This window comes from Mobula hypostoma, chromosome 8, assembly GCF_963921235.1.
Source record: "Mobula hypostoma chromosome 8, sMobHyp1.1, whole genome shotgun sequence".
Lineage (NCBI taxonomy): Eukaryota > Metazoa > Chordata > Chondrichthyes > Myliobatiformes > Myliobatidae > Mobula > Mobula hypostoma.
Genome location: NC_086104.1, coordinates 15,224,457 through 15,238,072, shown reverse-complemented (window position 1 = coordinate 15,238,072; position 13,616 = coordinate 15,224,457). Strand labels below are relative to the sequence as shown.

Here is a 13,616-nt window from a genome sequence, read left to right as displayed (position 1 = left end):
ACAGCAATGAAGTAGGAATGATTTTCGACAGCTCCTTCAAAAGAGCCACAGGGCAAATGATATCATTTGATTTGATGAAAAAATCAACAGAGCTTCCCTATCCTGCCTCTCATGCACAACCCTCACGCAATAACAAGGCGATGTTATTTCCATTTTTTTTTTACATATGCAGAGGTATTGACTTTGCATAGAATCTGAGTAATGCAAATAGGCAATTCTACAGGACCAGCAATTAGAGCTACTGTTAAACTGATTCATGCAGCAGTTCCAGCAAGCAAAATGCAACAGAAGTCAAAATGCAATAAAAGTCAAAATGCAGTGACAAGTGACTTGATCTGCCACCTGTTCCTCAGCCAAAAACTATTTCATCATCAAGGTTACCTTGAAAAATTTGGCACCACATTCAGTACCCATTTCGGAGCAGGTGAGTGCCATGCCTTGTAGGAAGAGGACTTGAAACGACCAGTTTTTAAATATTTATTTCAGCCCTTCGAGCCAAGCACCAACAACCCTCTGATTCAACCCTAGCCTAATCATAATGTACCTACGGCTTACAGACAGCGGTGGGAATCGAACCATCTTCAGTGATCACTGGCACTGTAAAGCAATTGTGCTAGCTGCTATGCCACTGTGCTGTCCTTTCGATGTTGTATGGAGTTTTGGTAGCTTTACTTTCTGCTTGAACAAGTTATCACATTTCTTGCTGATCAACAGTTGCTGAGTGACAGCAGATACCAAACTTCAGAACAGTTGTTTATTTTGTTGGCTCATTGCTATGGGTCAAAAGAAGCATAGTATTATCCACCTATCTTTTATTTCTTTCACCTACTACTTTAAAGTAACGTTACCAGGCTATCTCTTTTGTGATTAAACAAAGGAATCAATGACGACTCAGAAAATGATTTGCTTATCTTCTTAAATAGGTCAGCAAAATAAGCAGTTCTGAGGCATAACTTGCAGCGAAACAGCAATGAATGCAGCTTACCTCGAGACCTATTCAAATTTGTAACAAAGGCAGCTCTAAAATCCACACCAAATCAATCCATTATTCTTACTAGACTCACCAAGTGTAGTCAGACACAGGATCAGTCAATGCACCCTGTGGCATATTAATAAATGAAATGCATTAACTCCAATAGCAAAATGTTTTCACATGCCATAGGTTATGAAACGTTTAGCCAAACAATTTGCTGAATAGAGTTAATAAATGTTCAAAATGTTCAAACTTCAAAGTAAATTTATTATCAAAGCACATCACCATATACAACCCTAAGAATCACTCTGGTGGTCCGAGTCCTGAGGCTCTTGTACCTTCTAGTTGATGGCATCAGCATGACCTGGGTGGTGGAAATTTCTATTGCTGGATGCTGCTTTCCTACAACAACGTTTCATGAAGAAGTGCTTTCTTTCTTGCAGACATATTCAATAAGCCCAGAATAGAATAATAACCATAACAGTATCAATGAAAGACTACGCCAACTTGGGCATTCACCTAGTGTGTGCAAGTTAAAATAAAACTGTGCAAATACAAATGAGAGAAATAAAAATAATAAATAAGCAGTAAATATTGAGAGCATGAAATAAAGAGTCCTTTAAAATGGGTCCATAGGTTGTGGGAACATTTCAATGATGGGACAAGTGAAGTTGAGTGAAGTTTTACCCTTTGGATCAAGAGCCTTGATTGAAAGATAATAACTATTCCTGAACCTGGTAATGAGAGTCCCGAGGCTCCTGCACCTCTTTCCTGATGGTAACAGTAAATAGAGAGTATATCTTAGGTGATGGGTTGTCCCTGATGATGAATACTGCTTTCCTGTGACAATACTCTGTGTAGATGTGTTCAATAGTAGGGAGGGCTTTACCCACAGTGGACTGAGCTGTATCCACTTCTTTTGTAGGATTTTCTGTTCAAGGGCATTGATGTTTCCATACCAAACCGCAATGCAGCCAATCAGTATACTCTCCACCACACACAAATTTGTCAAAGCTTTAGATGTCATGCCAGATCTTCAAAAACCCTAAGGAAGCAGAGGCGCTGCCATGCTTTCTTTGTAATTGCACTTGTATAAGGAATCGTTCACTATCTTTAGATAGAGTGGTATCGCTACAAAGCAATAAAAGTCAGAAACGTTTGTCAATGAATTACTCTAGGTTCCTCAAGTCCAATTTTTATTTCTTGTCACAAGGGAAACATAACTCTTACATATAGCCAAGTTTAAGTTTAAAGATGATCCAAAAATAACAATATTCAGTTCATAGTCTGGGAATGAGCAACAAGTGACACACCTTCTAACATGGCACAAGCTTAAAAGAATCTTCAAAGCACATGCCAAGTGTGTGATTGAACGCTGAAAATGTTCACAGATCAGGCATCATCCGCCTTTAATCTGAAATTTTAATTCCGCTTCTCCCTCCACAAATGCTGCATAACCTGCTGAATGTTTCCAGCACTTTGTTTCTGTTCCAGGTCTCTGGTTTCCAGCTTACATGTAATGCCATATTCGTCACTTGCCTGATAATCTATCAGCAACACAAAACAATTATTCCCTCCACCACTGGGACACAGAGGCCGTAGCCTTGGACCATCTGCAAAATGCACAGCTAATGTTCTCCTGCACTGGTCTTACAGGGCCTCCCAACTTGTAACCCATACCACCAAAGGTCAAGGTTCCACTCCAAGTCACGCACCATCCTCACTTGAAAATAAATCACTGATGCTATACTGCCACCCAGACTAACCAATAGCCCTGTGGGACTACTTACACCAGAAGGATTGCAGTTCAAGGAAGACTCTCACCGTGATCTTTTCAAAGGCAATTAGAGTCAGGCAATAAATGCTGATCTTTGCCAGCAATGTCCAGATGGTAAAACATTGAATAAATTAATAAATGGCTAACTGATTCAAAACTAATTTAGTATTTAATTCCTATTGCAAAATCGTCCAGCATCAAATTCTATGCATAGAGGTTGATAACTTCAGTAAAAGTGATACACTTTCCCCACTTTGAAAGCCAATGCATTATTCACTTTGAAGTCATACACATTCAATAAAATCAAACCATCCCTTGAAAACACCTGAATACTTCACAATTGATAAATTAAGTTTAAACACATAGATAAGTAAGGAATACCAGCAGTTGTGCTGTCGATAACAAACGCCTAAGAAACAAAACTATAGATGATCAACCATATAAACTATGTGTGCGCAGCCCTCCGGTGAAAAATGATATCGTATCTGTTAAATAGGGGCCATGGACAATTCTGATTTGATGGAGAATGGACGTGAAAGCACAGAGGAACATCTGGAGAAATTTCTGAAGTGCCCGTTCGCTGCTGTCATTACTGTGTGGTCGGGAATCTTTCGGAGGGTAGGCCTCAAAATCCCTGGCCTTGCCTGCTTTTGGCGACTGAGAAGGAGGTTGAATCGTTCAGACAGAGATGGCGCTCAGTACTCGGTGTCGGAGAGCTGATCAGAGCTCGAAGTTTTCGGATGACTCAGAGTTGGATTGTGGTTGGCATGGCAGGGAGAGTTTTTCTTCCTTCTCCCGTCTGTGTGAGATGTAGGACATTTGGGAAACTTTGAACTTTACTGTGCTCACGGACTTCTTCATCAAGTTATGGTATTGTTACACTGTTTGTAACTATAAATTATGTGGTTTTGTCAGTTTTTTCAGTCTTGGTTTGTCCTGTGTTTTGTGATATCACACCGGAGGAAATAATATATCATTTCTTAATGCATGCATTACTAAATAACAAGAGGACTACATGTCTTCATAATCATATCATAAATTATTTCTGAGGGTGCTGAACAAGGTGACAATAGTGGTCAGACACCACATAAATTCCCCCACTGTTCTGTGATCAATCAACTGAATCTTTTGCATAAGTTTCATACTTCACCAAATGGCCAGAAATTCAATACCCCCAACTGTAAAGTGACCCTTCTGCTGGACAGTGGACCTAAAATTTTAAAAAGTTGGAACTGTTTGCAAGTGTAGTCTAATTGAACAAAGGGATATTGACTAAAACATAAATGCCGCAAAAACTCAGCCAGTCAAATATCCTTCATGGAAAGAGAAACAAGTTTACATATAGGCCAAATGTCAATGAAGGGTACCTGACTAAAACAGTAACTGGGTTCATTTTCCATAGATGTAGCTTGCTTAGCTGAATTCTTCCAGCATTTCTGATTATTGCTTCAGGTTTCAGTTTTGTTTAGAAGTAAACTTATTATCAAAGTGTGTGTGTGTTTTAGTGTGTGTGTGTGTGTGTGTGTGTGTGTGTGTATCACCATATACAACCCTGAGATTCATTTTCTTGCGGGCGTACTCAGGAATTCCATAATAAAATAATAACCATAGTAGATTCAATCAAATATTGCGTTATTTATGGTCAGTTTGACCAAAACACCTCAATGCTATACAGTTTATGGTTAAATAACTGCAAAAAATTATGTAGTTGGACAAAATTCTGTGTATATTTTAATGCTAATATCACAATGATTTACTTGAATGAAGATTGTAACGTTTCTGTTTGCACTCTCAAGATGCCTGATAACAGAGTGAGCCTCATTTTTTAAAATTTTGTTAGAGCACTCCCCATCTCTAATCTTCTCCAGCTATATAATCCTCCAGAATTCCCTTCACTTCTTGCTCATTTCCCATTTAATCTCTTTACAACTGCCAGCCATACTTAGGATTTTAGTTTTGGGTTTTATTTCCCTGAACCTCTGAGCATCTATCTTTTTAAAGATGCTTAGTAAAACTTCTCCCAGTCACAAAAGTTACACAAAAAATTGATTATATTTGATAGTGAAGAGGTAGTCTTAGGTTACAGGATGGCATTGACAAATTGATTAGATAGGCAAAGCCAAGACTCTGATTGGTGTGGAATGATGCATTTTAGGAGAACTAATGAAATTACAGCTGAGAGGGGACTGATAAACAGAGGAATCCTTTATGGGTAAATCCAAATATGCCTGAAGAGTGCATCAGAGATAGAAAGTGGTTAGGGTTTCCCAGATAACTGCCTTCATTGGTCAGTGCACAGAGTACAGGAACAGGAAGGCTACAATACAGCTTTATAAAACAGTACAATAACCACATAGAAAAACTACAGCACAGAAACAGGCCTTTTGGCCCTTCTTGGCTGTGCCAAAGTATTTTCTGCCTAGTCCCACTAACCTGCACACGGACCATATCCCTCCATACACCTCTCATCCATGTACCTGTCCAATTTATTCTTAAATGTTAAAAAAGAACCCGCATTTACCACCTCGTCTGGCAGCTCATTTCATATTCCCACCACTCTCAGTGTGAAGAAGCCCCCCCTAATGTTCCCTTTAACCTTTTTCCCCCTCACCCTTAACCCACGTCCTCTGGTTTTTTTCTCCCCTTGCCTCAGTGGAAAAAGCCTGCTTGCATTCACTCTATCTATACCCATCGTAATTTTATATACCTCTATCAAATCTCCTCTCATTCTTCTACGCTCCAGGGAATAAAGTCCAAACCTACTCAACCTTTCTCTGTAACTGAGTTTCTCAAGTCCCGGCAACATCCTTGTAAACCTTCTCTGCACTCTTTCAACCTTATTTATATCCTTCCTGTAATTTGGTGACCAAAACTGAACACAATTCTCCAGATTCGACCTCACCAATGCCTTATACAACCTCATCATAACATTCCAGCTCTTATACTCAATACTTTGATTAATAAAGGCCAATGTACCAAAAGCTCTCTTTACGACCCTATCTACCTTTGACGCCACTTTTAGGGAATTTTGTATCTATATTCCCAGATCCCTCTGTTCTACTGCACTCCTCCGTGCCTTACCATTTACCCTGTATGTTCTACCTTGGTTTGTCCTTCCAAAGTGCAATACCTCACACATGTGGCATACTATATCCAGTTTTGGTCACCACACTGTAGGAAGGACATGATCACACTGGAGAAGATGTAAATGAGATACACCAGGATGTTCCCTGGGGTGAAGTGTTTAAGTTATGAGGAGACTGGAAAATTTATAGTTGGTGTCCTTGAGGTAAAGGGAAATGAGAGGAAACCCGACAGTATATATAAAAGGATACGGGGGATTGTGAGAAACTTTACCCCACTGCAGATATTAAAACTAGTGAACATGTATTTAAACTAAGGGGTAGGTAATTTTGGGGAAAAATCTGGAAAAGCTTTTCACCCAGCTGTTCAGAACCCGAAACACACAGCCTGCGTGGGTGGTGAATGCAGAGATCCTCATGACACTTAAGAAGTTTTTGGAGGACGACCGGAATTACGGGGGCATAGAGGACAAGTGGCCGAGTGCTGGAAATTGGTACTGATGGGTTTGTGATCATCGCTATGGACATGATTGGCCAAAGAGCCTATTTCTATGTGGCATAACTCTGTTCGTTATTCCAGTATGATTTGATGGGCCAAATGGCCTTTCTGGCCAGACTTCCATCTCAATATTGTATAGCTCAGTATCAATTTTTTGTTTCATATTGCTCTTTTCAACTCTGAGATCCACTACAATATTAAATTGACTATAGAAAAGCACTTTTTGATACAGGGAATTATTTTTCTCTAGTCCTTAATTGAGGGGATGAAGAGAGAAACAAACTATTTCACGGGGTGAGAAAGCACCATTTCCTTTCATTTCTGCAGCTTTCATGGAAAACAAACAGCAACCTTTTCTTAATGGGAGGTTCAGACTTTTACTAATTCTCTTTCAAGTAATGTTACTTCTGCGTTCTGGAAACTGAGAGGGCAGTGTTGAAGGCAAAAAGGAAGTGGTTCTGTTACTCACAGACCAACAACCAGACAGTAACATGTGGTTATCTTCCCAAAATGCTCATCCTTCCAAAAACATTAAAAACACAAAAGAAGAAACATGGGCAAGATGGCAATCCAAATCTTTCACCAATTAATAAAGTGCTTCTCCCACTGAAACAAATGCAAATGCACTCTGTTGTTTTGCTGAAAAATAGTGAATAAATGAGGAAATAACATTCTCAGTATTGGCCCAAAACAGGGGGGAGGGGAAAAGAAAAGGCCATGATTGAGAAAAATGAGTGCAATTTAAACAAAAAAGAAATTAGTGGGAGAGCAAAAAAACTAGCAGGGAGGAAAAAGGAATGCAAGATAAGGTTAGACAGAAAGGATGGCAGAGGCTGAGGAAGCAAGTGAGAGGGCAGATGGCATGGGGAGAAGAAAGCAGTAGGTGCCAAAGATCTGGAGGGTGGGGGCAGATGGCAGGGGGCTAGGTGGAAGAGAGAAAGAGGAAGAGAGAAGTGAATAGTTAGGTGGGGGCCTGGGAGAGGTAGAGGGGGTGTATGGCAGGGTGGGGGATACCTGGGGGAGGCAACAGGGGTGTACAGTGGACTGGGGGGGGCAGGGGAGGTAGAGGGTGTTTATGCAGGGTGGGGGCCTGGGGAAGGTAGAGGGGCTGTATAGTCGGGAAAGGGACTTGGGGAGGTAGAGATGGGTGTATGGCGGGGGGGGCCCGGAGAGGTAGAGATGGGTGTATGGCGGGGGGGCCCGGGGAGGTAGAGATGGGTGTACGGTGGGGGGAGGTAGAGGGGGTGTACGGTGGGGGGGACAGGGGGAGGTAGAGATGGGTGTACGGTGGGGGGAGGTAGAGATGGGTGTACGGTGGGGGGAGGTAGAGATGGGTGTACGGTGGGGGGAGGTAGAGGGGGTGTACGGTGGGGGGACAGGGGGAGGTAGAGGGGGTGTACGGTGGGGGGACAGGGGGAGGTAGAGGGGGTGTACGGTGGGGGGACAGGGGGAGGTAGAGGGGGTGTACGGTGGGGGGACAGGGGGAGGTAGAGGGGGTGTACGGTGGGGGGACAGGGGGAGGTAGAGGGGGTGTACGGTGGGGGGACAGGGGGAGGTAGAGGGGGTGTACGGTGGGGGGACAGGGGGAGGTAGAGGGGGTGTACGGTGGGGGGACAGGGGGAGGTAGAGGGGGTGTACGGTGGGGGGACAGGGGGAGGTAGAGGGGGTGTACGGTGGGGGGACAGGGGGAGGTAGAGGGGGTGTACGGTGGGGGGACAGGGGGAGGTAGAGGGGGTGTACGGTGGGGGGACAGGGGGAGGTAGAGGGGGTGTACGGTGGGGACAGGGGGAGGTAGAGGGGGTGTACGGTGGGGGGACAGGGGGAGGTAGAGGGGGTGTACGGTGGGGGGACAGGGGGAGGTAGAGGGGGTGTACGGTGGGGGGACAGGGGGAGGTAGAGGGGGTGTACGGTGGGGGGACAGGGGGAGGTAGAGGGGGTGTACGGTGGGGGGACAGGGGGAGGTAGAGGGGGTGTACGGTGGGGGGACAGGGGGAGGTAGAGGGGGTGTACGGTGGGGGGACAGGGGGAGGTAGAGGGGGTGTACGGTGGGGGGACAGGGGGAGGTAGAGGGGGTGTACGGTGGGGGGACAGGGGGAGGTAGAGGGGGTGTACGGTGGGGGGACAGGGGGAGGTAGAGGGGGTGTACGGTGGGGGGACAGGGGGAGGTAGAGGGGGTGTACGGTGGGGGGACAGGGGGAGGTAGAGGGGGTGTACGGCGGGGAGGTAGAGGGGAGTATACGGCGGGGAGGACCTGGGGGAGGTAGAGGGGGTGTACGGCGGTGGGGCCTAGGGGAGGTAGAGGGGGTGTACGGCGGGGGGGGGCCTGGGGGAGGTAGAGGGGGTGTACGGCGGGGGGGGGCCTGGGGGAAGTAGAGGGGGTGTACGGCCGGGGGGCCTGGGGGAAGTAGAGGGGGTGTATGGCGGGGGGGCCTGGGGGAAGTAGAGGGGTCCTGAGGGAGGTAAACTGGGTGTAATGCAAGGTGGCGGGTACCTGGGGAGGTAGGAGGCAGGGGGTCCTGGGAAGGTAAAAGGGTAGGGGGCATGTACAGCGGGGGGGGCGGGGGGGGAGGTAGACGGGCTGTATGGCGGGAGATCCTGGGGAGTTTGAAGGGGTGTGAGGCAGGGGGAGTGAAGGGAGGCACTGCAGGAGCCTGAGGTGCAGAATTAAGGAGGTGGGTGGTGAAGGGCCGGGGAGGGGAGGTCTGGGGACGGAGAAGAGGTAGGTGGCTAGGGCTGTGGGAAGAAAGGGATGGACAGCGGTTTGATTTGTTTCCCTCCATCCGCGGCAGTGGGCCAGGCCCATCCCCCCAGCCAGCCCGGCTCGATCTCTTCCCACCCCCTTCCCTTCCCTTCCCCTCCCCTCCCCTGCCCTTCCTTCCTCTCCCTCCCGAGCTGAGGTCACAGCCGAAGGCGCGGGAAGAGTTAGTTGATGGCTGACGGGCCCAAACCTCCGTCCCCGGCGCCGCTTCGGGGTTCACTTACCTGGCACCTGCACACGATGTCTGCGTCCTGCGCCAGCAAATCCACCACCTTGCCTTTGCCCTCGTCCCCCCACTGAGCGCCCAGCACCACCGTCACCCTGTTGCCGGGCTCGGCGCTCGTCAGCCTCCGCCGGAGGAGGAGCCTGTCGCCCGGCTCGGAGCCGCAGCACGGCCCTCCGTTCGGCTCCGAGCCCACGCCGCCCGCGCTGCCGTTCTCCGTCATGATGCCCCGGTGTGCGAGCCCGTGTGTCGAGCGGCCGGCAGAAGCTTGGCTCCTCCCTCCGTGTGCCAGCCTCCGCCTTTGCCGCCTTTAGCCCGCCGAAAGCCAACCCTCTGCTCTCCTCTCCGCCCCGCCCCAGCTCGGAAGGGAGGGAGGAAAGGAACGAGCCCGCGTCTCCGGAACCCCCTGTCCTCAATTCACCTCACTCTCTCCCGGAGATCGCGCTCACGCTGCTCCCCGAGGATCACTCAGCATTTCCTGCATGCAGCCCGAGATCCAAAAGCGCCTTAACATTTCTCTTGTCCATCTCCCTTGCTGCTCCTCATAAGATCTCTCTGCGTCCTCGTGTTACAAAATTTCTCTCAGTGTGCTCCATCAGCCTGTCTGCGCTTGGTGGGATGTTACCAAGAATCTTTGGTCCTTGCTCTAAGTAGCATCCGACCTCCTGAAATCTTGCTATGTATAAACTCACTACTCTCCGGAATCTTTTCTCTGTGAAACCTGCTACATAACGTACACTTTTATGTGTTGAATCCGGGCATATCTGGCAAGTCCAGCGCATATTGTCTTCCAAAGGTAGTAGTATGGAGTGTATTCCACATCACATGGGGAAGGAGTTCCAGGGTTGGACGTATTGATAATGAAGAATTCAACGTTCAAACTCCTCTTGCTCCTACCATCGGCCAGGAGGTACCAAAACCTTGGGACCCCCCACCACCGGTTTCAGGACCAATTATTATCCTACAACCATCAGTCTCTTAAGCCAGCGTGCACTCAGAACTGATTCTACAACCCGCAGAATCGCTTTACAGGACTCTTTACAAGTCATATTCTTAATAATATTTTTATTTGCACATTGGTTGTTTGTTTGCCCTTTTTTTACTTATCGTTTATATATAGTATAATTTTTTCTAAAATTCTACTCTATTATTTTTTCCTGTAAATGCCTGCAAGAAAATGAATCGCAGGTTAGTACTATATATGGTAACATATACGTACTGTACTTTGATAATAAAATACTTTGAAGAATGGCTATATATTTTCAATTTAGGAAATAGTAATACTCCTATGGTACAGAAGCCCTTGAACTTCTTAAGGGAAGAAGTCATGGGTTTGAGAGCTTCTGTCAGAACAGTACAGTAGTGTAATGGTTAGTGTAATGCTTTACAGCACCAATGAACAGCTTCGATTCCCACCACTGTCTAAGAAGTTTGTATGTTCTCCCCATGCCCGTGTGAGTTTCCTCTGGGTGCTCCAGTTTCCTCACATGTTTCAAATATGTATGGATTAGTAGGTTCAAGTCAAGTTTAATTGTCATTCAACCATACATAAATACCCACAAATACAGCCAAATGAAATTCTACGGCCAAGGTGCCAGCCACAGTACCAACAGTCATACACAGCACAAGGCATATTTAGCACATATAAGATAGCAGTAACCGGTCACACAGAGAAAAAAGTATAATGCAAATCCCTGAGTCCATGAATGTTGCAGCAGTCTACAATTGAACACAATATGGCTAGTCTTCTACCAAGTGAACACGATGGGGGGAGGGGGTTGGGGGCCTCCAGCATAGACATCGCACCACATTTCCTCTGGCACTCTGGTGGAGTGCACTGACTTTGATGCCTCCAGCTCTCCTGGGCAGTTGTAAATAGGTGACACCCCGGTTTCAGGCCTAGTCCTCACTATGACTGTGGCCACGCAGCCCCCCCCCCCCACCGCCTGCCAATAAACCAGACTTGCAGTATTCCACATTAACAATGTCCAACGGGGTGTTGCAGTCACAAGGAAAGACTGTTAGACTGCACACCGCCTTCACACACGGATTCCTCCAAGGCCACTCTGATGCAGGCAACAGCACAATCTGCACCAAGTCTAAATCCTTCAGTTTCTCTGCCAACAAGCAACTTGCTGATGGGGTAGACCTGCAGTTCTTCTTGTTCTTCATGTTTTCAGCTGAATGAAGTGATCATAAAAAGTATGTTTAAAAAAGACAGTAACACCCTTAGTTGGCCCTGTAGAGGCTGCTTGACCAAGTGCACTGCCACCTTACCAGAATTAATCACATGCCTGGAATTGGGTGGTGCAGGATCATTGGATCAGAAGAGCCTGTTAATGTGCTGCATCTCAAAATAAAATAAAAATAAAAACAGCAAAGATGAATAATTGCAGTGCAATTTGCAGATGGTACCCACAGCAAATTCTGTGTGCTGGTAGTGGGGAGAGTGAGGTGAAGGATTACAGATGGGGTATCAATCAAGCAGGCTGCTGTGTCCAAGGTGGTGTTGAGCATTTTTTAGGTGTTGCATCCTATTTTTAAGTATGTCTTTTCTGTTTGGTCAATGCCACTCCCACTTTCTCCCAGGCTGTTGATGGTGAGGTATTCATATTGATGGTAAATGGTAACGCGATTCAATATGAGGCATAGGTAGTCAGACTTTTACTCCCTGGTTAGCAATCTCCTAATATTTACTGTATGTGGCATGACTATTATTTGCCACTAATCAGCCCTTGTCTGGAGTTCAGGTTCAAGTTTATTGTCATTCAACCATATACCACCAAATGAAACAAAGTTCCTCTGGACCAAGATGCATAATACAGTCTATGTAACTCACACACAACTCATAAAGTAATATTGCCACTAATAAATCAACAAATAATAAGGTGTATTTACGATACAAGTTAAAAAATAAACAGTGTAATGCTACTGGAGCTTCATACGTGATGAGACCTGGATGGTGGCAGAGAGTCTCACGCCCTGGGGGAGAAAGCTGTTTCCAATCCTAGCAGACCTTGTCCTAATGCTATGGTATCTCCTGCCACGTCTGACATTATGATGGAATGAAGGTCATTGATATGATTAAGTGTGAGAAACTCATGCAATATTTATGAAATTGCTTTGCACTATCTATTGCACGCCACGTTTTATCTTTTCGCTCTGCATGTGATTCTGTTCACAGAGTGACCAAAGATAAGCACCCCATTTATGGTTATGCCCTTCTGCACTCCTCATTGAAGCAAAGTTTGGTGCCCTGACTTCATTATAATGGTGGAATGAACTGGACTATGAGGTTACAGATTGTGTTGCCATACACTTCTGCAGTTGTCACTTCTTTCAATACTAATATGGATGTGTATCTGCCACAAACAGACTGATGAGGATGTGATCTCCTTGTGTAGGTTTGTTCACTCAGTCCCTGTTATCAGTGACATATTTCTGGTCTGGTTACTGATGGTGCTATCTTAGTGATAGATTCTGCAGTCTCCATCTGACATTCTGTGCTCTTGAAATTTTTGACACTTCCCCCCAAGTGTTGTTTGGTACAGAGTTGAAAATATGCATCAGCTGAGAGAGGAGGGTAAGTAGTAATCAGGAGGACATTGGTAAGATCAAAGTTGCTGGTGAATGCAGCAGGCCAGGCAGCATTTCTAGGAAGAGGTACAGTCGACGTTTCAGGCCAAGACCCTTCGTCAGGACTTCGTTAGCTCTTCCTTCAGTTAGTCCTGACTAGCTCTTCCTTCAGTTGGTCCTGACAAAGGGTCTCGACCCGAAATGTCAACCGTACCTCTTCCTAGAGATGCTGCCTGGCCTGCTGCATTCACCAGCAACTTTGATGTGTGTTGCCTGAATTTCCAGCATCTGCAGAATTCCTTGTGTTGACATTGGTAAGACTTGTCATAAATTTCAGACTTCATTGAGCACCCTCATGCCATCCACCAGAAGTGGGACTTACCAGAGGCCAAATATTTTTATTGCCATTCCCCTTCTAACATGTTGATCTATGGCCTCCTCTTGTGCCAAGATGAGGCCATCCTCAGGGTGGAGGAGCAACCCCTTATATTCCATCTGGGTACCCTCCAATCTGATCAACAAATTTCCGGTCAACAAATTTCCCCCACCCCCAAATTCAACTTCTTCTCACCTGCCTATTACTTCCCCTTGGGTCCCCTCCTCCTTTCCTTTCTCCTGTTGTCCAATCTCCTCTCCTATCAGATTCGTTCTTCTCCAGCCCTTCCTTTCCCAGCCACCTGGCTTCACCCATCACCTTCCAGCTAGCCTCTTTCCCCTCCCCCCATAT

At 46.1% G+C, this 13,616-nt stretch overlaps 1 protein-coding gene across 2 annotated transcripts in view; it reads right to left on the bottom strand.

Annotated features, from left to right (window-relative positions):
- adss2 (adenylosuccinate synthase 2) overlaps window positions 1-9,624 on the bottom strand; it is a 129,772-nt gene extending 120,148 nt beyond the window's left edge. Inside the window, exon 1 of one of the 2 annotated variants that reach the window (XM_063055498.1) lies at window positions 9,315-9,624. In XM_063055498.1, coding sequence (XP_062911568.1) covers window positions 9,315-9,536 — 222 coding nt within the window. In that variant the 5' untranslated portion in view covers window positions 9,537-9,624. The remainder of the gene's footprint in view (window positions 1-9,314) is intronic. The other variant, XM_063055497.1, reaches the window with a different exon arrangement.
- Between the last annotated feature and the right edge of the window lie 3,992 nt (window positions 9,625-13,616).